Source organism: Zootoca vivipara, chromosome 7 (assembly GCF_963506605.1).
Source record: "Zootoca vivipara chromosome 7, rZooViv1.1, whole genome shotgun sequence".
Classification (NCBI taxonomy): Eukaryota; Metazoa; Chordata; class Lepidosauria; order Squamata; family Lacertidae; genus Zootoca; species Zootoca vivipara.
In genome coordinates this window covers 62,508,588-62,536,117 of record NC_083282.1, presented here as the reverse complement: position 1 = coordinate 62,536,117, position 27,530 = coordinate 62,508,588, and the positions used below count along the sequence as shown (strand labels likewise).

Genomic DNA, 27,530 nt, shown 5'->3' with positions numbered 1-27,530 from the left:
CTGGTGCTGCTGAGCGCTCTGCCCGTGTTGCTGGGCGCTCCCCCCGGGCGCTGCTGGGCGCTCCGCGCTGCAGCAGCCGGTTCTGGGCGACAGGCTAAAATCACTTCAAACGGCATTTTTAAATGCCATTTTCCCTTCTCAGGGCTGACTTCGCTAGGCGCGCGCTACACCTGAACCAGGAACAGCTGATTTCAGCGCTACAGCTGATCTGTATCTGCATGTGCCAGAAAGTGTCATGTGTGATTGCACAGAGCACCAAGCCTTAAGACATCCCCTGAAAATAAGACACCGTGGTTTTTTTTGAGGAAAAAAAGTTATAAGACGGTGTCTTAAAAAGGGGGAAACACGGTAGCATCTTGGTAGCGCTGAGATGTGTCAGTTTGTGAAAACCAAAAAAAAAAAAAGGAAATAGCTTAAGAAAAACGAGCCTGAAGGAGGGCCATTTTGGTATAAAAATCAAGGAGCATCCCCCCCAACCCTTGTGTCATACAGGTTTCTCCTACCATTTCTGTCAATGAGTGTTTCTCCCTCCTGCTGTGTAATCTTCCCACCCTCTGTGTAAGCAGTGCTAATGATGAACATTATCCCATAGCAAAGCACATCCATCTACGCCCACATGCGTGAAGAAGCTAGCAATCGAGTACCTTGTTTATAAGTCACCTTTGATATTCTGCTTGTACTAAAAGCACGCAAGATCTATGATGTTATAAAATACACATAGGTTAATGGGGAAATCAGACACACAAGCTCTGCCAAATGCTTCATTATTGCTCATTCTTTCTCAGATCAGCATAAAGTCTAGCACAGAAATATTCACCCTCGTAATTTGATCGATTCCCCTCCCACCCTCATCCTGGTTGTCCTCACTCTAATTGTTCTTCTTTTATCTTAAAGCCACCTTGAGTCCTTGTCGGAGAAAAAGGTGGGGTATAAATACATCATCATCATTATTATTATTATTATTATTATTATTATTATTATTATTATTATTACATCAAAAACAACTTGGCTGGCACTGGGAACAAGCTCTGCTTTATCTGCAGTCTAAGGGGACTTATGTCACCCAGAAACCAACTTTGAGATATCCATCATCGGTATAGTTCTCAAAACAAAGGACATTAATGCTGCAATCCCAAACGTACAAAGGAGTAAGCCCCATTGAACGTGGGGCTTTCCCCTTTGTACAGAAGGAGTACAGAGAACATGCTTCTGAGCTGTTAGCTGGGAGACTGAAGAACCTCTCCAGAGCCCATAGAAGATGTCCGGGGTGGGTCTCCTCATGAGCCAGAGGTGTAGAGGGGCTTTGCGGAAGCTGGTCAGATCTCTCATCACACTCCCGGGGGCCACCTGAGATGTGCCAGAACAGAGAGTTTCTGCTGAAAAAAGCCCTGGTTGTAAGTAAGCGAGGAGGCAGGCAGGTGAGGGCTGGCTGAGAGCAAACTGAGGTTTTTTGGGCAGCACCCCATTCATTCTAACAGGCCAGCCAGCATTGATGTGACATATACAAGCAGGCCCGGCTCTAGGGGTAGTCTCGGTGGTGCGGGGCGCCAGGGCACTGGGCCGGCGGGAGGGCGCTGTGCGGCAAAGCTGCGCGGAAGCCATGCTGCACACTGCGCCCGCCCACCAGGGCGGGGGCGCCGGAGCAATCTCCACACCACGGTGCCAGGGCGCCCGACTGGCTTGAGACGGCCCTGTATACAAGTGTCTGCATTTCAGTGTTAGGAATTCACATCAGATTGTTTGGTCATTTTTTGCGAAGAGACAGTGCTAATTTATAGAGGAATCATAGGCATAAATTCACACAGAAACATATTGGTTTGGTTAAACTTGCTTGCTTGAAAAAAACTCAGGGGCTTGAAAGAAGATAGAAGGATTTTAACAGATTATAGGATAAGATCTGGATTTTATTGATTAGAAAGCAGTGACTGTAGGCTTTCTGAGTCTGAGGACTAGGCTTTCTGAGTCTGAAGCATGGGAAGTCAAATTTAAATTAGTATAATTTGGCAGAACATTTGGATTAATTGTTTAATTGATATTTGCATAATTTGTATAATTTGAAAATGGATTAGATGTTTAAATTGGAAAATCTAATAAAAATGTTTATTAAAAAAAAGATTGTTTGGTCATTTTTATATATTCTACTGACCACAGGCCCTCAACTTCATCTTTGTAAAGTAAACATTTTCACAAACCACGCTACAGAAATACATGAAGTTTATTTAGTGCCTTGACTTTATTTATTCTTTTGCATCCATCGATTGACCAGGGATTATATTCTCTAAGCTTGCTTTTATCCTCTACCTGGTGATCCCAAGGACTCAAAGAGAATTTACAGAGATCAGTCCACTGTTTTAACGCAAACACTTTACCAGCTATATTGCCACAGGCCCAAGGCAAGTTATTATAGAGGTGTCTTTCTGGAACTTTCATTTCCGGCACATCTGTCAATGTCCAGGCCTCAATATGTTTTGGGAAGTGATGCAAGATGCATTTGCTGCCTTTTCCTTTTCAAAAGTACAAATTATATTTATGGGGAAATGCTAGGGTTACCATAGTTTTTGAGCTATTTCTTTTAAAGAAAATCTCCAAAAAATATATATCAATACTTCCACACGCCTGGGCTTTCCCAAACATTTTTAGTGATTTTTGGAAATTCCGCTCGGACGCTATTTCCGATGGATGAATCCTGGATATGTCCAGGACGTCCCAGACGCATGACAGCCCTAGGAAACACTAAATATGTGGGGAGGGATAATAACCACAAAGGTATCTCAAGCATTACAGCACTGAAGTTCTCAGTGACCAGGGAAGGCAGACTGACTTTTGCGAGAGGGAGGATGGGAAATGAAAGAGGATATGGGGGGTGGGAGGTGGAATGGAATGGAATGGAATATTCTAGCATTGGCTGGATTAATAGTTGGAACCCTGAACAGGAGCACTCCACTGCATCATTTTGTTGCAAGTCCCACTTGTTAAAACTCATTTCTGCTACAGTGGTGCCTCGCTTAACGAATGCCCTGCTTAACAAAATTTCCGCTTAACGAATGGATTTTTCGAGTGGAGGTTGCCTCACTAGACGAATTCGTTTTACGAAAAATTCATCTAGCAAATCGCGGTTTCCCATAGGAATGCATTGAAATTCAATTAATGCGTTCCTATGGGGGGGGAATTCAATTTTTTTTCAATGCATTCCTATGGGATTCGCTAGACAAATTTTTCGTTATAAGAAAAGACCCGTGGAATGAATTAAATTCGTCTAGCGAGGCACCACTGTATATGGTCAGTAGCTCTAAAAGGGGTGCCTCTTGAGACGGTCACTGTATTCTCTTTGGTGCCTGCTAAAAACATTCTTGTTTAGACAATCCTATCCAGTTGCTTGAGGCAATTTTAATCTGCTTTAGTATTTTAACTTTTGTATGTTTTAAAGTTATGGTTGTGGTTTTTTTTCTTGATTCTACTGTTTTAACATTTCTCAATCGCTTTGAGGCTTTCTACAAGCAGTGTATAAAAAGTTGATGAAATAAATAAATAAAAGATGTGAAAAGTGATGCAAATTTGTAACAGACTGTATGGAATACTTTCAATGATTTGATCGCTGGTAAATGAAAATCTGTGGTCATGTTTGAAACGGGTAGTTAATGAAATTGAACAAATATTCAAATAAAAGTTAAAAAATAAGGTTTCAAACATTCAGTTCGCCTGCTGTTTGATTTATAGGCGTGAGTGGGATTAATTGCTCAAAATGTTTTCAATCAAAGCATTTAACAAATCAGCCAACTACTGTGCACAATGAAAATGTCAGAAGTATAAGCATGGCACTCTGCTTGGCATGGACAGTGCTTTGAAGTATCTGCAAGGTAATCAAATAACCTTCCCCTCTTTGGCCCATCGGTGAGAGTCAGGAATGCAGCTTCATATCCAGTTTGTTAAAATATACAAAAGGTGAAGGGATGGAAAGCAATATTCTCAAGGTGCTCTACCTGCCCTGTTGCCATGCCAACAGAGCAGTGTTAGATTACACTTTCTGAATATTATGTGGAATATGGCAGAAATTGTGTTAAGGGGAAATTATAGAAAATTGCTGTTTGCCAGATGAAAAATATTATTAGAAGGAATTTGTCTGAGAGACAGAGCAAAAGAAAAAAATAATCTTAGAAATAAGAAAGCCCATGTCCTGTGGTGCAATGGGTTAGTGCCTCCAGCTGTTAACCAGAAGGTTGCTGGTTCGAACCCACCCAAGGATAACTGTGGGCAGGATTCCTGCACTGCAGGGGTTGGACTAGATGACCCTTGGGGTTCCTTCCAACACTACAATTCTATTATTCCTGTCAGAGAATGGTAATCTCCCTGTGCTAACCCTGTGGTTTCTCTAAAAGAAAGGGAGGAGATAATAGCCAGGAGAAAAATTCATTGCACTTCACACAAGAAGCTAACACAAGGATGGGGAACCTGTGTTCCTGTAGAAGATTGTTGGACAACTCCTCCCTTCATCCATAACCATTGACCATGCTAGATAGGATTGATGGGAGATTGAGTCCAACAACATCCAGAGAACCACCAGTTTCCCTGAGCTAAAGGAACAGTCAAAGTAAGCAACTGCAGTTTGTCGCTCATCACCAGCTTAAGAGCCAGTGTGGTGTAGTGGTTAGAGTATTGGCTTAAGACCTGGGAGACCAGGGTTCAAGTCCTGGGCCTTGGGCCAGTCATTGTCTCTTAGCTTAACCTATCTCATAGAAATGTTGTAGAAATTAAAAAGGGAGAGGGTAGCTCCATGGAGTAAGGGTGGCGTATAAATGTAAAAATGAATCAAAATATAACTAACATAACCCAGGGTCAGACTGCAACTGTTATGGGATATTAGGATACTATGAGTGTCTGGAAATGCTGAGAAAGTATGATGTGTGCACGCATATATATATATATATATATATATAGAGAGAGAGAGAGAGAGAGAGAGAGAGAGAGAGAGTAAAGGGACCCCTGACCATTAGGTCCAGTCGTGACCGACTCTGGGGTTGCGCGCTTATCTCGCATTATTGGCCGAGGGAGCTGGCGTACAGCTTCCAGGTCATGTGGCCAGCATGACAAAGCCGCTTCTGGTGAACCAGAGCAGCACACGGAAACAACGCTTACCTTCCCGCTGTAGCGGTCCCTATTTATCTACTTGCACTTTGACGTGCTTTCGAACTGCTAGGATGGCAGGAGCTGGGACCGAGCAACGGGAGCTCACCCCGTCACGGGGATTCGAACCGCCAACCTTCTGATCGGTAAGCCCTAGGCTCTGTGGTTTAACCCACATTGCCACCCGCGTGCATACACAGACACACACACACAGAGAATAGAATAGAATAGAATAGAATAGAATAGAATAGAATAGAATAGAATAGAATAGAATAGAATAGAATAGAATAGAATAGAATACACACACACACACACACACACACACACACACACACATGGAACTGGACTTTCCTCTGGTTAATACCAAGATTCCAAGATGGTGGATGGAACAGGATATTCCTGGTAACCAGCCATACTCAACCCTTTCAGCGGATTAAGGTAGGGCTGCCACCTGAGAAAACTTCTTCCACGTCCAGGACAGCCACTGCATCTCTTCCCTGTGACTGGCAATGTGGTAGGTGAAGGGAGAACAAGATCTGCTCTGTTTTTAGCCTTAAAGTAACTCACAGGAACTCAACAGCAACAGTATCATCCATCCATCCATTCATTTTCCCATTTATACCCCCCACTTCCTCCCTTGTACAAAGCTGAATTTTACATTCATTGATCTGCTCACTCTTGTATCTGGCTCTGCTCAGTCCTGGATTGTGGCCCTTGGGAAGTTGCCTAGAACAAAATGTGGCCCTTAGGCCAAAACGAAGGGTTCGTCGCATCAATTTAAAGGAACAGCAGATCACAAAGCCTACAGAGGAGGTGAAACAGCCTGATTATCCTGGTCAAGCCCTTCACCCATGCAGAGGGGTCTGGAGTCCGGCCTGGATGTAAACATGAATGACATGGAAGTGTGCCTTTGTGCCCTGCTTCCCTGGCAGTTACCAACTGCTGAAAGAAACCACCACCCATGTTTCTGTCATGTCGTTCAGTAGCAAAGGGTGCAAACACAACCCATGGCCTTTTATTGTAGCCATAAAGTCTTGTGCATTTTGCTTCCTCATGGTAGCTGCATGCAGAAAATGCTGAGGAACAGGGGGCAGGAGTGACAGCAGCCCGGCCATTCATACCATTGCTTCCTTCCTGGCTGCTTCCTGCATTGTCCGTCTGCTGCTCTTCCAGAGTGAGCAGGTGATGGAGGGGAGCAAAGATGCAGATCATTGCTTACTTGTGCACATTTATTCCTTTAAATGGCATGCACATTTTAAATTGCCCAGTGCATGTGTATTTGATGGGACTGCGTGCGAGCGCCTAGTTTGACGAGCAAAAGGCTCTCTCTCTCCTGCTGCTGACTTCTGTAGGTCCAGTTAATTTAAATGTTAATATCACGTGATTAGTTCCCCTGCTGCGTGTTAAGATATTCATGAGAAAGATCTAAATAGGTTGCAATTCCCTCCCCAATCACACCCACCCTCCCTCCCTCACCCACTATGCCTTTGATTGCTGAGCTAGGTTTGCTGGATGAAAGTGTGAGCAATTTACTAAGCAAAGATTTCTTTGGAAGGCACTGCCGGCACAGCTCTTTTCTTCCCTGTCCCATCCCCACCCACCCTATTTCACACTTCTGCAGCAATGCCCACAGACAGCCATTTATGATTTATATGGTTTTGAAGACTACAAGGGAAAAGTTTCAAAAGCAGGATGCTAGCAACCCAAGGCAATCCTTCAGAGCCAGACCTGAGCCTATGTACACAATATGGGCTAGGGTTACCATAATTCAAAAAGTAAAATTCCTGACACCTGCAAAGCTGTTGTTGATTTTTTTATTTTTTAGGGAAGCACCAAAATTGTTGAAATCGAGGAGGGGGCCAGGCCCCCTCAAAATTCCATGGCTGCTGTGCGCGTGTGCCGTGCTGATGTTTGGAAAGTGGTGGGGAAATGCACTGAAAAGTATGAGGTGAACAAACAATTAATGGGAAGAGGTGTTAACAAATCAGGATCCAAGCTAACCAGAATGAATGCAGGATAAATGGAACAATTGTTGAACAAAGACTAGTCATGGTCTAACTAGTACATAAGCTTAGCACAAGCAAATCAGGACAAATACTGAATAAACAAGTCAACTGGAGTCCTGTGTACACACAGTATGATTAATACTTCCTAGAATGACATTGTTTGGCAGCTTCCAGAAGGGTGGCCATGTACCCTTTCCCTCTGCAGCCATTCCTTTACATTTCCTCCACTGCTGTATATATATATATATATATATATATATATATATATATATATATATATATATGCTTCAGGATTACATTTCAAGCATCTGATGAAGCAGACTGCATTCATAAAAGCTAATGTCACAAAAAGCTAATGTTAGCCTTTTAAGGTGCCACAGGGATTCCTGTTATTTTCCAGCAAAGCTATGGGAAATATTAGTATAAACGAACTATAAGTTGTTCATGTCACATGTGGTTATATATTTATTTTTTAAATGTATACCCTACTCCCCAAGGAACTCAAGCCAGCGAAAAAATCCCAGTCCCAAAACAATATTTCAAATTAAAACAGCCCCCATGTTAATCCCAACCATGAAAGCCACAAGAAGAAATAGCATAGTAATAATTCTAATGCCGCTCAGCACCAGACAGAAAAACAGACTTTTTTTATTTAAGCCACCTCTTTACCAGCTGCCTAGAACCATAAAGTGATGGAGCAGCTTGCTTGGCAAGACACCTGCTGGTGAGCAGTAATTCAGAAAATACCCTAACCCTGGTTGTGTGAACCATGGCTCATGAGATGAAGAGAACTGGAATGAGGTCAGGGGTGCTGATTGGAGCATGCAAGAAGGAACACATAGAAGAAGGCAGCCCTTAGGCTATCCAGGACTGAAGCCATTAAGATTACCAGCCCTGCCTGAATGATAGTTTATGCTTCCAACAATGCCATTGCTCCAAGAATTAAAAGATAGAAGTAATCAAACTCCTAAAGTCATCAGCCACAAGAGGTCACTGTAGACATGTTTAAGAAGTCCAGTCAGTACGTGCAACACTTATGGCAGCTTGTTAAGTTCTGAACTTTAAGGGGGAACTTTTCATTGAGACAGCCTTTATCACAGTTCAAGGACACATTCCAGACAGGCAAAAGACATTCAATGAAGGCCAAAGATGGGTGTGGCTTGGAGAGAGTCCCAAGGGCAAGACAGAGAGGCTTTGAGGGCTACATTTGACCCTTGGGGCTGAGGTTCTCCAGACCATCTGATTAAAATCTGCCATAACCAAATTATGGTGAATCCATGCTACTTCGTGTCCCATTTTCTTTTTTCCTCGTTAATTCCCCCACCTCCCCTTGCCCCGCATTGCAAAGTCATGCCCTAGTTGCTTGTGTCAGTATTCCTGCATGTAGGGAGCTCAATTAGCAATTTCCAACTACATTGAAGGTGCCAGCAGTAGACCAATTATTTCCACCATAATGGGTCACAAGAACCTTTGAGTGTGGGTGCCAATGACTCAGAAGTGGCAGTGTAGCACACAGTGCTAATGAACGGCTGACTTCTACTGGGAACTGACAGACGAAAAAAGCACCAGCCTTTTTTCTTTTTCTGTCTATCCATATTAAAAGCATTGTGAGCCACTGCTTTAGCCACCAGCTCATCACTGAAGAGAACAGCCCCACAAACAGCCGCCTTTTCCTGGCCAAGCAGAAGGTAACTTGCTAAAGAATTCATTTGAAGGAATAGAGCTTTGCAGCAGCTCTAATAAGAAGGCTGGATTAAGCTGCAGAGCAATGAGTCTGGATCCCTGACTGGGAACGAAACCAGCTCTTTTATCTGAACATTTTCTCCCTGGTCGACAAAATGCTGAGCTCAGCAATTAAGAAGCTCCAAGGTTGGGTAGGGGGCTGGTAGATACAGCTCTTCTTTCCCTCTGTGCCTCAAGGCTGGAAGCGCAGAAAATATTTGGCCTCAGGCCAGTTGCCAGCATCTGTTTACAACATGACAAAAGCCCTTGACAATGCTGTCAAAGAGCAAACTTTAGCCTCGAAGGAGACAGCCCCAAGAGAAACAGAGAAGTGTGTTTGTTCCTATCAAAAGAAAGCTGAGCGAGATCGCAGCCTGGAAACCATGCCTGTCTCTTTAAAGTCCTACCAGTTACAATTCCCTGCGCATTTAACAAACGTCAGTTCCTAGGGTTATTTGCATGTTCAGACCCAGAAACCTCCCCCCTAAATAAATTCACACATGACTCAAATTTTGGTTTGGTTTTTGGCAGAATTTAGGCCACAACTTTATTGATTACAGAAAGTGAGTGGTTGCATGGGCTCTGGTTCGACTAGCTCCCTGCACCCTTTGCAGGTAGCGCTGACCCAGGGCACCAGCATAGGTCAGCCAAGGGTGAACACCTGGATAGGCGGAAAGCCGGGAACAGGCTATGTCCACCACCCAGATGTCCCACTGGACTCAGGCATGGGCACAACCCCCTCACAGGGGTTGACCAAACCATTTGAGTCCCTGGATTCCTTTAATGGAATACCCTTCACATAGGGATGGCGAGAGCGTTCTCCCATCCCTATCACCTGAACCAGTACCCGTGCACGCCACCAACCACTCACACCTGTAACCAATCTCTTAACCCCACTGACACGGAGGTCAGCCACAAATCATTCCCAATCACAAACAGATGAACCCCATCAAGCCTGTAAAGGGACACATCATGGAAGGTAATGCCCGGGTGACGGCTCACCATCGCTGCCCAAGGCCAGAACCTTTTTGGCCACCGTGCTCTGGACACTCATCTGGGCCCTCTTGGTGGCAGCTAGGCATTGGTTAACTCGCCACACACGTCACTGCCATCAGTGACAAATTCTGAGTCAAGGAAGAGCCGCCTTCAACTCTTCAAAGTCCTCCTGCATGCGGGACCGCAAACTCAGCCAGGGGCTTCCGGACATTATGCCCAGCTGCACCACCACCACCGCAGGCATGCCTCCGCAGACACCTTCGCCCGCACCACTTGGGAGAAGCCCAAGGCATTCCTCGTCTGGACACCCAGGAGACGCGCACGTGGTTGGGAAATCCGAGCCTGTGTCCAAATCCAGACTCCGCTTCGAAAGCTGCGCAAGATATAGAACAGCCCATAGGCATAGCCTTATCCACATAATGAGCTCCATTCAACTGGAACCCGAGCAAGATAAAATCATGTGGATGTACAGGAAGTAAGCGGAAGGCAGCTTCCACATCACACTTTGCCAAAAGTGCACCTTTCCTAAAACTCCTGATTAACTTGACCGCTTGGTCAAAGGTGGCATTCTTAACAGAACACAGCATAGAAAGGATAGCATCGTTTACTGATGAACCCTGAGGGTAAGATAAATTATGAATTAAATGAAATTCACTGGGTTGACATGTTCTCTCCCTCCTGGTCGATCGTTCGGGAGCTTCAAAAGCTTTCTCCAGCTCAAACATCACAGCGACTGATGCCAACTGACATCAGCACACATACGGATCCGCAGAGTTTGCGCAATTGCGTAACAGAACTCAGTAGCACAGCATTTGGCTCATCTATGTTTATTTACATATAAACACACATGGAGCACTGCAACATGGCTCCGTCTCTCGCTAGCATCAGGCAGCAAAGAGAGTGAACAAAGGACAATAGTCCCACTTCAGGAAACACAGTAACACAAACATCCTGTCTTCATCACTTCCCACTGTGGAATGAAAACATATACCATCATGTGATAGACAACAATCCCATTAATGCAAACACGGGGAATGAATCTCTAACAGAAGGTGGGGGAGACAGTTTTCTTTTTACCTACAAGCGCCAGTGGCCATTTCCCTCCTATTTTCCCCTGGTCTAGATGGAAGTTCCTGGACCACTTATACTCATGGGTCTTAGAATCCCAAAGAAGGAATGGTCATTATCATCCTGCTCTCCAGGCTTCAAACCCACAACAATCTCCCACCAGGCCCCAGAGCCTGGGATGCACATAAACCCTGGTCATCCTTTTTTACTGAACATTTGTGATTCTTTTGTGCTCTTTGTGCTATTGAGTTATCCACATGTAATCCTGCCTTCAATCCTGTTTGCACTTGAAAAAGGTTTGGACGGTCACATTGCTTCACTTCCAATCAGTGCATATCCCATAACTTCCTGCAGACTTTATATACTACAAATGTTCTGGTTTATTTTTGTCCTGCTTTTCTTGTGTTATAGTCCCTCCAGACAGCAATAACGTGCTGCTCGATGAACAAAGCAAAGCAAAGTAAGTCCACTACTAATGCACTATTATTTGTGTTAATAACATATTGCAAAAGACATCCACAATAAGACATCAGTCTGGAGGGGGCCTGGGGCACACCAAGGGAGTAATCCACACTATGTCTCCACACTTGCTGGGAATTTATTGAAGCCAAGCAATTCTCCAGCTGTTGCGTAACTCTCTCCCTTCTTCTTCCCTGCCTATGTATTTGCAATCAGACCTTAAACTTAGAGAAACTGAAGCTGCAGCCAGCCAAGAAACCATGGGAAAGGTCCCATTGGAACTTCTGCCTAAAGTTTGAAGAACCGGTTTCAACCGGTTCTTCTACCTTGTCAGCCCATCGCAACCCTCCACCCATCACCTTTTCTTTGGCTAACTTGCCTCTTTTGTTTTATTGGAGTATTTTTTGTGGTTTGTTTATTTTCTTACATTTATATCCTTCCATTCTTCCACCATGGAACCCAAGGCAGTGTGCATGTGGTTCCTGGGCAGTCTAGGGCTGTGCCTCTTTAGTAGAGCATATGTGTTGCATAGAAAATGTCCCTGGTTCAATCCCCAATGTCTCCAAGTAGCAGAGGTATAGCATGGGGCGGGTGCCTTGGCCCCACATGAAATCTTGAGAGGGGGCACAAACAAGCACCCCCACAGCAGGCTCCTTCATCGGAGCCTGTTTCTGTGCCAGAAGGAGATGTGCCATGGCTGTGGTACTTGTGCCTGGCACAGCTCCACTTCTGACCCAGCAGCGGAAAGCAACCCTTCTTGGCCCTGGCAAGTCGTGCCCAGCAGCAGCAGCTCTATCACCAGGTCAGGTGTGACCCCGTGGCGGAGAAATGCTGCCACCCACCCTCCTTGGCTGCAAGGCACCTTGTGGCTGGCTGCAGTAACTCTGAGGCCGGGTCACATAAGACACAGCAGCAGAGAGCATCCCACCTCAGCCACAGCGAGGTGTGCCCTGTCGCAACAGCTCCATCTGCACTGCCAGGTGAGGCCTGGCCCAGCAGTGGAGAGCAGGGGGAGAGGGAGCAGCAAGGCTGCCACCTGCTCTCCTGAGCTGCACCCTGGCCATAGCAACTCCACTGCTGGGTCAGGCCTGACCCGGCGGCAGAGAGCAGGAGGAGAGTGGGCAGCAGCTTCCCTGCCCCTTGCCTACCCTGAACTGTGGCGTGTGGGAGGGTGGCCTCTGTGCCCTGCTTCCCTTGGGGTTCCACCCCACACATCTGCCCCAGGAAACGCGGGCATACGCTCCGCCGCTGCCAGGTAGGGCTCGGAAATACCCCATCCGGAAACCTGGAGAGCTGCTACGCATCAGTGTAAACAATACTGAATTAGACAAACCAATGGCCTGACTCTGTTCCTATGTCCCTCCCATCCAGGTACTGACCAGACTCCAACCTACTTAGTTTCAGCAAGGTAGGGTCCTCACAGTCCATATCATACAAAATTATTCCATTCTGGGGTCTGTGGTTTTGCTTTTATGCTATGCATCATCCTGGTATATGTACAGATGACGAGCAGATTAGAAATATTTTTAAGGGGGGAAAATATGGCATAAATCCTATTCAGTTCAGGAATTCCTACACATGATTTAATCCTTTTATGGTTTGCAGTGATTTTCCAAAACTGACCTCTGCTTTTCTAACTCTTGTTAGCCTGCTGGGTGCAAGGCCTACTCAACCCACAGTTTGGCACCTAAGAGTTTGGTTGTTTTGCCTTCCTGGGAGGATGAGCCATCTATTAGGCAAGCAGAAGTAGTCAAGCTGGCAGGAGATTCTCTCCCATTTGTGGTTGCGTTTTTAAGACAATGGAAAGAATTCAAGCCAGGACTTGGCAGATGTGAGCGAGTGTTTGTCCAAAAAAAAAAAAAAATCTTCCTGAAGATAGGGGGATGGGCCCTACAACTATTTCCCTTCCTCCCAGCAGGGAAGGGAAATACAGTCTAAGAAGAAGGTTGAAAGAAAACTTCTGTATATTCTGAAAGACCTGATGCAAACAACGTGTAAATAAGCTGAAGCAGAAGAGTAATTCTGGGTGGCTACAAACAATCATTTGCCTACCATGCAACATACTATGGTGTGCTTTCGACTATAGGTAATGCTGACAGTCTGTAGCAAATGGCCACAAGGTGAGGAAAATGTTAACACATTTCCTTCAAGTGCAGATGTGTGATAAAATTCCTCCTCCCAATGGTCAATTGTATGAACACTGTTCTTAAGAAGCAAACCAGATGTAGAATGGGCAATCGGGCTTAGGATTTTGTGTAGTTTTCTTTTACTAATTTGCAGCCTGATATGGCTACATTGAAGATCATGGAAGAAAGAAAAAGGTTAACTACAATTTCCAGAATTATTTGGGGAGGCGTCATGTGCTTTAAATGTATGGTACACACACAATCATAGTCAGTGTCCAAAGGATGGGCAAGCTGGAGCACTCAACAAGGCCTCAGTGGATTTAAGCATCCACCAACAGCCAATAGCATCCAGAGGTCATATGAGGTCCATTCAGGTTAGAGGCCAGACACCTTGCTTTCAACCTGGATTCGCCCCAGGTGAAGTGGAAGCATGCCCAGTGAGAACTCTGGAACATCCTCTTATATCCCCTGCTCTGCCTAGGCCAGGGGTGTCCAAACTTTTTTCAAAGAGGGCCAGATTTGATTAAATGAACATGCGTGAGGGCCGACCAACATTGTTGGTCTTTTTTTAAGTTGTTGAGCTTTTTTTAAGAGTTAACCCCAAAGTTGTTGAGCTTTTTTTAGGATTTTAACCCAGAAAATAAACTGCCACAGGGGCTGGATTAAACCAATTAGACCCCCGGGCCGGACTTTAGACATGACTGGCCTATGCCATAGCACAGGACACAATCATTGTTAGGTATAATTATTGAATTGCACACTGACATGGAAAATGCCTGCATGTGTAATGCTGAAGGGTTTAACATTGGAAAATTCCATTGTGGTATACTAAAGCTACAAAAGAGCTTTCTGAGTTTCTAGCTGGGTCGATGTTCTCTCCTCTTTCACGTGAGTGTTCAACCTTAGGTCACATGATTAAGGTAGTCAGTTGCAAATTTTGAAGGGAGTTGCTGTTGGACCCGCTTGCATTGCCTTTGTCTTTGGTTCCCAGGCACAGTGAGAGAAAGATGTGCTAATATTGTCTTTCCAGGAGAAACAGCCTCAGGCTGGAATGTAGGCTGTGTGTTGAAAGAGAGAGAAAAAACTTTGAAGCTAGGTCTGTTTGGAGTTAAATAATATTTCAGAGATGTTGTGGAGCCTATGCTATGGAACTATTTGGATGCATCATTGATTTGTTCTTGTACCTGTTATGAAGTTCTTGTTAGTAAAGCTTTGAATCATGTTTATGGGCCTGGCCCATTTTTATTCCCAAAGGAGTCAGCATTTATGCATCCAATTGCTTCAGGCAGCACAATATTAATATCTGCAATAATCACACACTACAAGAGAGTTTTAAGAGGTTTCCTTGTTAAAGGACATATGGAAACCACATAACTACCATTAGAGACATGTGGCTTAAAACACATTTTCTCAATACTTATCAGAGCTGGTTTGTGGGGAAATACATCGGAATGCAGTATTTCAGAAGAAATGACAGGATAGATGTGGATTATGGCTGATGTTGGAGATGTAGTGCTTCCCAAATAAGTGGTGGGAGCTTAGTAGATGCAAAGTAAATGGGAGTGTGTACACAGCCCAGTTAAAAAAGAAAGAACCCAGAGGAAATGGCATGAGAATGGAGCCAGAATTAGACAAATCCAGCAATTAGTAAGAAATTGTAATACAAATGGAAAAGGAGGACAACCTGAAACATGACCAAAGGCTCCAAACACTATCAATTCTCATTGACTTTTGGAGGGAACAGAACAGCTAGATAGGAAAGCTGGTAATTGGAAGAAAGCTGGCTTTGTTTTTGTTGTGAGAGAATTCAGGCAAGCCAGTCTCAGTAGCTTTCATGAGCGGCTTTCTGTTTAGACTAATCTTTAACAAGGCACTAATTTTCAGGCAAACAACAAGAACTACCACCTCAGAAGAGGGCCACAAATCAGAGAGAGATCTCAATATGAAGGCTGGGCCAGAGCAACTCCCTCTAGTATTTTCAGCGGCATATGAACAAAACAAAACAAAAGCTGATACAGACATATTCTGATTTATAGAAAGGAGATTTAAATAGAACAACAGAAATAATAAGGTACAACAAGCAAGCAGGAAACTGCCACCTGGACTGTCCAATTAAAGCTTCTGGAGGGCAAAGAAAAGCAAGAAGAAAAATATGTTTTACATTCTTGTTAAATTAACCGAACCCTATGGGATTATTATTATTATTCTTACTGCAGTGCCTGGCCTTAGAGTTATCATGAGTGCTTGCTCACTGCCTCATTTGGGCAGTCAGTTTAAGATCTTTCTGGGCTGCCATTCTGAAAAGGGAGCCATCTATGAAATGGCAGGGCTGCCGGGGTGATGCCAATTTGATTTCTAATCTCTAAGGCAGTATGGAAATGTAGAAGGGGGTGCCAGCTGCAAACCCAGTATTTTTTTATGTTTTCAAGCATAAGGTTCCCCCCCCCAAAAAAAAAGATTCCAATTTTAAGTGAGGTGTAAAAAAGAAAGAAATTGGCAAGTCCTCCCCTCCCCAAATGCAGGCAATTTCTGCATTAAAAATGTTTCATGTATCAGGAAGTCCAGTCTACTCTGTTCTTGCTGGTTTTCTAAGGAGCTGGACATGCTACGTGCATGAGTAGGCAGCTGAGTCGTATCTGCAGGGAGGCAATGGTGCATGCATTTGATGCGCTGTCCACCAGAGCTCTAGGCCTTTCTCAGACTTCGGTCTTCTTCTTCATCTCCATGCGGTAAATAAGCTGATAGCCATCATCCCAAGCATAGATCTGCCTCTCTTTGGGGTTGTACTTCATGCTGGAGTGAGAGCCGTATCGCTTGGGGAAGTAGACTAAGGCAGCATCTTCAGTCGCCATTGAGCCACTGACATCAAAGACACACTGGATGCGAGATCGGCTGGGCAGTCGCGTGTTGTACACCACATAGAGCGCACCACAGATGACAAAAGCGCTCTCTGCATTCTCCCGGGGACATGGTGTGTCCCACATTTGCTCAATGTCCAGGGTTTCAGGGTCTAGCTTGGCCAATTCAATGTTTCTTTCATTCTCTTGTGTGGCGTAAATAGCCCAGATCCCTTCCTCGTCGGCCACCAGATCAATGTAGTTATAGGATGAAAGGCCAAAGACAGGGATCTGCTCCTCGGCAGGGAAAACTGAACTATCCACAATAGTCTTGTTGGCCAGGCTAAACTTGATGACCTGGAAAGTGCCGTGTCTTCGGATATAATAAAGATGGCCCCCATATACCAAGTGTCCAGTGCCGACCCATGGATAGGGTAGCTTGATGCGTGCAGCCTTTCGTGTAGCAGAGAAGAGCGTAAACTCTCTCATTCTGGGGAAGACATACACGGTGTCGTTGCTAGTGCCATCAAACACATAGATCTTCTCTGAAGTTCCCACTGGGTCTTTGGTCCAGAGTCCAGCAGTGCTGCCAAACCGCTTTAGGATTTTCATGGCTTTCACCTGGGACACAGTGTCACTGCAATCTACAAAGAATAGTCATAGGATAGTTACAGTGTGCTTTGCTCTCATTCTCAAATCTATAGCACAAAACTGCAAAGGAATCGTTAAAACAGTGTGCAGACATGTGAGCAAATCACAAATTCCAGAATATCTTCCCTGTTCAGAACCTGATGCCTTAATTCCTACTGCTCCCACCCCTTGCTAAATCTGAGACTCTTGGGACTGGTTTAAAATTGCCTTTCCATTCGGTTGTATTGTGAACAAGGTTGGTGCCTGAAAAAGCAGTGTGTGCATAAAATACATACATACACACATAAAATATATACCACTACCCGTCCTCTTTGAGATTTTCCTGCAGACATCTGGTTGACAAATAGTGCTAGATAAGACCAACAACCTATCTTCAAAAGGTCTCTTGCATTGTGAAAATTGCAACTCCTAAAGTGGTAGAGGCATTTGTATTCGCATTATACTCACAGAAAGAATTAAACATGTGGAAGATATTCTCCCAATCCTGCTAATTCTGCACTTTTCTCTGCATGGTCCTCTCTCATGAAAGGGAACCCAATAGATCTTGCCTCCTGCTCCTCCCCACCCACCCACCCAAAAATATGCACTTTTTGGTGGACCAGGGGAACTGCCCTTGAAGTCTCAAATCACTGTTGAATTGAGGCTAGACTTGCTTGCTTAAAAAGCAGCCTAAACAAGACTTGGCCTTTTAGTACTAATATAGCAAGCTGTTCCTGATTTATTTCTGGCAAACTGAATTGATTCTCTCCTGGCTTTGCCTTCTCTACTACATTGTGCAGCTTAGCTCTAGCAACAAAGCTTTCATTACTATCTGTCTTGCAAGTCACTTATTTCAATAGCTGATTCTGCAGCAGAGCATACAGTTTCCATTGCCCATCACTTAAAACACTGAAGGTTGGGACTGAATAGCCTCCTTGACCAATTCTCCTCAAGGGCTAAATTGCAGGGAGAAGGTGCTTGGAAGTTGGGCGTATATTACATAGGTGTGCAGAGTTTCACAGCTGCTCCTTTCCTGAAAAGGGATCATCACTGCATGGATGAATTATAGGTCTATCAATGGCAATCTTCTATGGCAGCAGCGTCCATATTCAGAGGTTGCATACTGCTCATTCCCAGATGTTGGAGGAACAAGGATGGCTCGCTCTATCTTGCTCTGTTTGCTTGCTTTGCAGATGCAGATAAATACTGCTATCAATGCATACTTGAACCAAGAACATTTGTTTAGAAATTTATATTTTGTGGGAATCATGTCCCCAGAAATGTATTTATATACTGTACATGTTTTCATGCAGATGATGTGAGGAATCATAGATTAATGCAGAAAGGGGTTAGAACAGATATGCAACTGACATGGATGAGAAATTTACAACTAATTCATGTCAAATTTATCTGTGCAATGGTGAGTGCATCTTAGCAGACTTTAATCTTGAACAAAAGGATCAAAAACAGCAAAGCACTGCAGCATGAAAACAGTCAGATGTGAGGAGACACTTGAAGAGCTAGCAACATTTCTGTGGCAAACTGACTTTCTGGAATATGGTCTGATATGTCTCCAGGGCACACAACATTGGAGTCTGTTCCAGCAGCGGAAGAAATATACTCTCCCAGCTTCCCCGATCACTAGCCCAAATGGAAAAGCCTTTCACAAGGAAGTCAGATTTGTGAAAAGCATTGGAGGAATCACATGACTCAAAAAACATTATGCCTGGGAGAATTGCTCACTTGCAATGGCTGGGATGTATTTTAGATACCGCAGCTGCAATCTTGCTCACAGTCTGCTTAAATCTGATTGAAGCCAATGGGACTTCAGCAGCCTAACTGTGTGCAGGATTCTAACCTGCTATGTCACAACCTTACTTGTTAAAGTAAGCTAGTCCCTTATTTCATGGGAAGTAGCTGCTGCACATATATTGCAAAATATGTTCCTTTCTATGTCAGGGCTAATACCGTACATTGTCCCAACATTCAATCTATAATATTTTCCATCCAACCAACCCAACTGCTCTGCCATTGCTATTGAAATTCCTGTGTAGACTGTAGTTGCACCGATGTCACAAATCCCTATTGGACAGTGCCTGTGACATTGTTTAATAATGAATTAGCCTGCTCTAGCCTGCTCCACTCCCTACATCATTTGGCAAGCATTAAATGTTCATTTGTTGTTGTTGTTGTTGTTGTTGTTGTTTTAAAAAATATTTAAAGGCTTTGCAGTTCCTCACGATGCATATGCACTTCCCTCTCTCCCTCCCGAGGCAGCAATGCCTCCCCGTTTTGCTGCCCCTGGGACTCCTTTGCCCAAAAAAAAAGGGCAGGAAAGAAATGTAATAAATAAATAAGTAAAGTTTTGCTAAACAGAAGAGTCATTTTGTGAACAAAGAGACGGCTTCTTCCTTCTCACAGAACTGTGAACAGTCTTCGCAAATTTCATGCTGCCATTTTTAATAGGCCTATCAGTTCACCGCTACTATCCAGAGGATGGGGGGGGCATTGAAATAGGTGTCCAGCTCTAGACTGCATGTGATCTAGTCCCTTTTAAAAAGTCACATAGCAATATTGGCTGTATTCCTCTCCCCAAAACACAGCTCTCTCCTCTGCAACTAATCATGGATGTTTGTGCCATGGGGACAAAATCACTGATGGTCAATGCTGAGAGATTTGTAGAAGAGTAGCACAAAGCAAAGCAAAGCAAAGCAAAGCAAAGCAAAGCAGCAGCAGCAGCAGCAACAACAACAACAACAACAACAACAACAACCATTGAAGCCTGCCTTGCAGGATCATCTGGCCCGGTCGTTAGTATGAGTGCATGCGGTGAGGTTGTCCACTCACCTGTCATTTTGTCATACTTCTCATTCTTGCGCTTCTTGGCATTGGCAACTTGATTCTCCATTAGTTTGTCATCCACCTCCACACAGGGTGGGGCAGGATTTTGAGTTTCAAGGTAGTCCACCTCTCGCTCCAGCCGGTCCACCCGCACTGCAGTGTTTTCCACCTCTGAGCGAAGTGTCTCCCGGTCTTTCTCCACTGACTCCAGCACGGACACCACCTTGTTCTTGAAATCCCTCAGCTCAGTGGAGTAACGGCTGCTCTGATCATGCCACTGCGAGATCCGCTCCTAAGAGAAGGAGGAAAGAAGATAAGGCACCTTAGGAATGCTTTGGAATCCAGCTGCATGGGGAGCAATGCTTTGTCCAGAGGATCTGGGGGGGGGTGTCCACCCTTGACATGCTAAACCAGGCATAGGCAACCTTGGCTCTCCAGATGTTTTGGAACTACAACTCCCATGATCCCAAGCTAACAGGGCCAGTGGTCAGGGATCATGGGAGTTGTAGTTCCAAAACATCTGGAGAGCCAAGGTTGCCTATGCCTGTGCTAAACTGTTGTTGTTGTTGTTGTTGTTGTTGTTGTTGTTGTTGTTGTTGTTGAAATTAATATACTGTCCTTCTTTCGAGGATCACAGGGTGGTTGACAGTATTAAACAACACAAAATTAACCTACCCAACCTGGGACTCTGGTTGCCATGTAGAGTCCAGGTTACATTTGTCTTGACAGATTGCATGAGCATCTAAAATCAAGAATCAGGCTCTCAAAATTGTAAGCGTGGCTTAAAAGTTCTGGCGTGTTAAGATGCCTGTTCATTTTGAGATGTTCTCATCTGCCTTTTGGATTCTTAGCCATCCCTATGCACTCTGCAGTTACACTGTCAAGACTTTCTACAAACACATGCTTGTTCCTAGAGATAAGAAAACGCCATGCCTTTATTTTAGATTTAAAAAGCCTTTGTCTTGACACTTTTATTACCCTATCCTCCCAGGGAGTGAGTGCTCTGCATCCAGCTACCAATGCTCTTGATAGCTGCTGCGGGATTATCAGATGAAGTGAGCTGATAAGCACACAGAGTGCTGTAGAACCACTGAGTTTTGAAACAAAAGATCCAATTATGTTCGAAGGAGCTGCGACATTATGGAATGAGGAACAAGGCTTTAAAGCCTGGCAAAACGTCTTCAGAATGTCTTGCATTTCCACACAGGGCAGCCCAAGAGTTCCATATCTACTACCCCAGACTCTCAAAGATCAGACCACCTGCACCTACAGGCAATAACCTCCCTTAATGGTCAACAGATAACGGACAACAGACCATTATAGTTCCTTAGCTCGAACTCCAGTTCAATAATAATTTTCAAACCTCTGCAGCTCTAGAGGAGCCCCCCTGCCCCCCTGCCTCCCCCAAGTTAGGTGATAGCTGTTCTTCTGTCAAAGGTAACTGCAGAGCCAGCACCCTTAAATCCAATCTGGAATGCACTTCGCCCTGTGCTCACACCAGGCCCAGAAGAAGAAACCATTCTGCTCCCATGCCCTCACCTCTAAGACAGCGAGCCTCCTCTCCATGTACTCCATTAACTGATGCTGTTGCCCATCAATGGCATTGGCCGCGATAACCAGCAGAAGCAAGGCATGTTGGGGAGCCATGGCTGCAGTACCTGGTGTCCTGCGCTTTGCCCGCAATCTGTGCGCTGCAGTCGAGCTCACACCATTGGAATGTTTTGACAGTTTCTCCGTAAAAAAATGGGGGAGGGAGCACAGCCTCATTTGCTGCACTTTATTAAAACCAGATGGCCATTTCTGGAGGAGAGAGGCCGCTCTATCCCATGAAGAGAACAGCTGTGAGGCTTAACTCTTTCACTGCCAGAATCATTCAAGGACCGAGGATGTGCGGCTGATCAATGCCTCTATTATGGCAATTCCACTGCCTTCCATCACCACCCATTTCAGAAGGCATTTCCCTGACCATTGTTTGATCATTCTTGGTAGCCTGTTTTAAATGTTTCTAAATCTGCCACTATATCGGCTTCTTGCTTTGGTTTCTTTTCTTGCTTTATTATATTTTTTAACTTGCAATGTTAGCCATCTTGAATTATTCCTTTTTCTGAACCAGAAAAGGGTGGGTGGGTGGGTGTGGGTGTGAAGCAGAGAGAAAGGCGTTCCAAATGAATCCCAAAGAAAGAATTAAATTCAATCTTCTAGGAAGCGTCTAGCAATTATTGCTTATGTACTAACGTCAAAGCCCTAGTTCTGTGTACTTACTTTGACAACAGCAGGCCACTTCCTCTGTCCCTTCCATTCCCCTGATCTCATTCCATTTCTTGTTGTGAAGATCACATATTGAAAGAAGCAAGAACAGAACACAGAAATCTCTCCAAAATTTTGATGCTGCAAGGATGCTGATTTCTGGAACTAGAGTGAGATGCTATAGATGGGGCAAGCCCAAATCTCTCTCTCTTACACACATCGCTAGAGATGGAAAAATCACTCAATTTTCGTTTCAGTGTCTCATTTCAGATACTGGATCTTCAGTTCTCCACATTTCTGCAGCAATTTGAGGTTTTTTTATTTAAAAAATCATTAAATTTCATCAGCATTTCTGCTGATAAGCACATTTCTGCAAGCAATTTCCCCTAATATAATGTGTTTTTGTGTGTGTGTTTTTGTGCACAAAGTCTGGGTCTGAGAACGGCATCACAAAAATGTCAAAGAATGGCTGTTTTTCAGTTTGCATATTGGCTTGCTTGAGAATATGAAACAAATCAAATTTCACCCCTTTCCTAACCCTTCATTTTGCAGGATTTCACACAGTGTGCTGTTGTATGTCTCATTCTTTGGAAAATGTGTTTTTCTCACCATCCCTCACCATTTATAATTTTAGCTTCTAAGGGGTCTCATTTAACCTGTGTCCCAGGGAGCTTTGTTTGGCATTTCAAAGAAAAAAATGCCCTTGTCTAGTTTCTGGTCCCCAACTGCTAGGGACATTTCTTGACTCTCTTCTTGCTAGTGTGGAGTAGAGATGTTATAGGCTAGGGGTTCCTCCAGTGAGGAACCAATCTGAGGGGTTTCCCATTGTTTTAATAAAGCACAATTATGTCACATGAGATATTTCCAGTGAGGGGTGGCTAACAAGGAGTTCAAAAGAAATACAGTTCTTATTGAATGTCACAGTTATATGAACACGTCTTCAACCAGGGTCTGTGCCCTACAAGAACGCCCAAAGACAAAAATATTTTGCAGTACTGGTGAGAAGTCATATTGGGCTTTATTTTTGTGCAGCCCTTTTGCTGCTTTCTTACCTTACCATATCCCAGATTATCCTATTACATTCCTTACATTTTGAACTACATTCCCAAGTACAAAATAAATGCACATAGTGTCATTTATGAAGGGTGCCTGGGTACACAAATCTTGTCTTTCGCATGCTAACTAATCCTGAGCAACAACTGGGAAAGTATTGGTCTCCAGCCACATATAATTTGCAGGTGTCATCCACAATTTATACATATAGACATAGTTAATAAGTGATGTCATTGCACATAAATTTTATATAGAGGAATCAGGTCCCAAGTACATAGCGTATCAAGTGGCAAAACTCTTGAGTGCGCTGATTTGACATAAGCAGCAAATTCTAAACATTGGCTCAAACAATATGACAGGACCCACACATTTATGACAGAACAAAGATCTTCTTGGTACTCATCCTTGGGAAGTCAATGCAGTGGTGATAACTCAACAGGACCATTTTAGGCCAGGGGTCACCAACCTAAGGCCCATGGGCCGGAAGCAGCCCACAGAGGTCGTTTGACTGGCCCACAAGTCGCCCCCCCAACTGAGCTGCCCACTCGCACGCTGCGCTAAACCAGCGCAGTGCGGGACTCGCTTCCGCGACGCCAGAAATCGCGTCTGCACACACACAGAAGCTGAAAATCACAGGTGCACGCGCGATCCGGCCCACAGAGGGATCTCTGCAGGACTGATCTGGCCCAGGCAAAATAAACCTTGCTGACCCCTGATTTAGGCCATCAATGTGGTTCAAAGTCTTGAGTTTCAAGCAAGTAGGACTATTGCATGCAAATTTTATGGAATAATGGAGTAAAAGAAGTAATGAGTACTGGTTGATGAAGTGATTACGGGAAAGACAGAAGGCCCAGGCATTCATTCATTCATTCATTCATTCATTTATTCACTGCAGTCTTTAATACTACCTGGGCTACTTGAGAACACTCAACAGCTGTTTGACAGATTCAGTTGTCTCACCTGCAGAACATGCCTCCTCTTCCTTTGAAATGCCAGAAGTGCCGGTCTTTACCCACTTGGATGCTCTAGAATGGTCAGAATGTGTTTTCATAGGGAATGGACCTCTGTTCTCATTCAGACATGGGACACAAGGCAAGGTTTCCCATCTTGCTCTAAGGCATGGGTAGGCAAACTAAGGCCCGGGGGCCAGATATGGCCCAAGTGCCTTCTAAATCCAGCCCACAGACAGTCCGGGAATCAGCGTGTTTTTATATGAGTAAAATGTGTCCTTTTATTTAAAATGCATCTCTGGCTTATTGTGGGACATAGGAATTCATTCATTTCCCCCCAAAAAATATAGTCCAGCCCCGCCACAAGGTCTGAGGGACAGTAGACCGGCCCCCTGCTGAAAAAGTTTGCTGACCCCTGCTCTAAGGTTTGTGGCCAGATTAGTTTATGGTCCCTGCCATGTTGCAACGCTAGAGTAGTTTTCAAACAGAGGTTCCTAGAGTTTATCTGTCATTTTTTTTTATCTGTCATAAACTTCCCTGGTGCCTGCCTGCAATATGTAAATGCAAGGGTATAATCTTGGTAACTTTAATAGCTTTAATAGGATACCCTACTAGAATAGGCACCCTATTTATTCCCATGATTATCCAACAGACCCAGCACCAGGTATAGTGGTGTTCCGTAGAATATGGCTCAAAATCCTCTGTTAAATTGTTCCATAAAAGTCTGGTTAATATTGAGCATGTTATCTGAAAGTAGAAAATCTGAAAAAACCCTGCTGCCCCCCTACCCCACCCCCCCACCGCAAAATCCTTTTTGCTCAAAGAAAGAGCATCACTGAAAACCAAGTTTGGGTTTTGAACCGTTTTCTGGATTCCTTGGTCCTATTCTTTATTTTATTTTATTCTTTTCCTTGTTGCATTTATCCCACATTTTTCTCCAGGAGCTCAAGGTGACTACATGGTTCTTCCCACTTCTCCTTTAATCCCCACAAACTGGGGAAAAAATGAGATTTGAACCATTATAATTGAGATTAAGACCACTAACATTAACTGACATTGAAACAGTAACCAATGGAAAGAGGCCCGGAAACGTTTGAGTTCAAATGCATTACATTTGATTAAAGTGGTTTTTTTAAAAAAAAAAAAAACCCTCACTGACAAAGACAGTTAGAAATGAGCCACTGCTTGCCTGTACTAGCAAAGCAATCAGGTCTACAGCAAATCTCGCAATAGATCAATATCTCTCTGACAGTCTAGTAGTGTTATTGTAGAATGCAAATAGCTTCTGATTAATTTCAGGAAAGAACAAATTCCCTTTTTCTAGAGCTTCAAGGTCACGTGCCCTGCTATTGGACAGGCTAGAATGGCACACAATGCAACTGATTTGCCTGCCCAAGACAGAAGTCAGGGCTCTGCACCAGATCAGATCAGTGGCCCATCTAGCTCTGTATTGTCTGCACTAACTGGCACCAGCTCCTGTCCTGTTTCCAGTTGCCCCTGGAGATGCCAGGAACTGATCCTGGATTTTCTACATGTGATGCATCTGCTGAGCTACAACCCTCCCTGCGAGAAGAGAAATGAAATGGCAGGTTTGTTTATGTAGATCAATGTTTCTCAACCTTTTTTGGGCCACGGCACACTTGTTCCGTGAAAAAAATCACGAGGCACACCACCATTAAAAAAGTTTAAAAATTTAACTCTGTGCCGCCCTATATTATAATTATGACTGTAAGAAACACTTGCCAAATATCGCTATCCAGCGGGTCAGTGCTGCGTATTGGCGGCTACCAGGCTCGTTTGCACTGAGCTTTGGGAAAGAGGAGGAGAAATATTGCTTTCCGGCGGGTTAGCGTTGCTTATTGGCGGCTGCCAGGCACGTGACAATGCAAATCGCCCTTCTCGTCGCCGCACGTCGCGGCACACCAGCCAGTGTCTCGCAGCACACTAGTGTGCCGCGGAACAGCAGTTGAGAAACGCTGATGTAGATAACTCTACCCACACTATTACCCTTACCATCAACCCATCATCACAAGGATAGCATTGCATTTGATTTCCAAATGTTCATCTTTGGTAGGGTAAAAAGAAGGGGAAAGTAGTATATCCAGTATGTCAGGAGTATGGGCCGTGACACAGTATTTCTTTCTAGGCTGTGCTACAAAATCTGTGTGTAAAATGTAACATGAAATGAGCTAGGGATTCATTGGTTCCCCCACCAGCAATACCAAACCACTGCTGCTCTTTTTGGCACGCATTTATTTTGCCATGATGGGTCACTTGCCTTTAGGTAAAGGTACCCCGACCATTAGGTCAAGGCTGTGGATGACTCTGGAGTTGCGGCGCTCATCTCGCTCTATAGGCCGAGGGAGCCGGCGTTTGTCCGCAGACAGCTTCCGGGTCATGTGGCCAGCATGACTAAGCAGCTTCTGGCGAACCAGAGCAGCGCATGGAGACGCCGTTTACCTTCCCGCCGGAGTGGTACCTATTTATCTACTTGCACTTTGATGTGCTTTCGAACTGCTAGGTGGGCAGGAGCTGGGACCGAGCAACGGGAGCTCACCCCGTCGCGGGGATTTGAACCGCCGACCTTTTGATCGGCAAGCCCTAGGCTCAGTGGTTTAGATCACAACGCCACCCTTTAAAGCAACATTATTGGGCAGCCAATATTGTGCACTTCAGCTGTTTTAGCATTCCAGCTTCCAATCTTCCTGTTGGTTGGCTATGGTGAGTTGTTTTCCAACAGCTTCTGGAGGCCACCATGTTGGCTACCCAAGTAAACAAAACAGCTCTACATTTTTCTACCTCTTTGGCTTTTCTGTAAGATAGCTTTTACTCAAAGGCTTATGGTGCCACCTAGAGGCTGCACGAAAATCATTTCAATATTATGCCATCTAAATACAGTAAATGCAAACTTTAGCAGAGAGGCTCTGTAACATGCTATGAGGACACGATTACTTTTCTTTAGATAGTCTTGCCTCTTTTCTAGCATCTGAAAAGGACCTTTATTTGTGGTGTGTTTTTTCTTTTCTAAATCTACTGAATAAGGTAGTCACTTCCATATCTCCATAACAGAGGGAATGCATCACCAAAAATGACAAACAATGAAATGAAATGTTCATATGCTAATTTATATATAAAGATGCAAATTTAGAAACGAGTAGAATCAATTTTGGGTTTTGATCTTGCAATTTTATGCTGTGAACTGGCCTGAGATGTACGAGTATAGAGTGGTATGCAAATTTAATAAATAAAACAAATAAAAAATGAAATAAATTGAAATACATCTCACATCCTAGTGGGATGGCCATGACCAGGTGGCCGGTATGACTTCTCAGTCTGCTGCCCAGGTACTAACTGCTGAAAGCAACTTCTAGGCCCCTGCTCTTCCTTGTATGATCCTTTATCTTCAAACCAAACTCACTTCAGATAATCCTTCAAACAGGTGCCCTCAAATACAGAACAGTCTTATGTAAAGTA

The 27,530-nt window shown here is 44.3% G+C and overlaps 1 protein-coding gene across 1 annotated transcript; it reads right to left on the bottom strand.

Moving 5' to 3' along the window:
* Positions 1-15,511: 15,511 nt before the first annotated feature.
* Positions 15,512-21,538, bottom strand: OLFML3 (olfactomedin like 3). The gene is made up of 3 exons (XM_035123831.2): positions 21,346-21,538; positions 19,813-20,098; positions 15,512-16,979 (listed from the first exon to the last, which is right to left on the bottom strand). Exons 1-3 carry the CDS (start codon positions 21,451-21,453, stop codon positions 16,195-16,197), a joined length of 1,179 nt encoding a protein of 392 aa, XP_034979722.2. The 5' UTR covers positions 21,454-21,538; the 3' UTR covers positions 15,512-16,194.
* Between the last annotated feature and the right edge of the window lie 5,992 nt (positions 21,539-27,530).

Coding starts and splice junctions, on each gene's coding strand:
- OLFML3 (XM_035123831.2), bottom strand. CDS start 21,453: ATGGCTCCCCAACATGCCTTGCTTCTGCTGGTTATCGCGGCCAATGCC. Junction 20,099..21,345: donor GGAGGCTCGCTGTCTTAGAG/GTGAGGGCATGG, acceptor TCCTTCTCTTAG/GAGCGGATCTCGCAGTGGCA. Junction 16,980..19,812: donor GAAGTATGACAAAATGACAG/GTGAGTGGACAA, acceptor TATTCTTTGTAG/ATTGCAGTGACACTGTGTCC.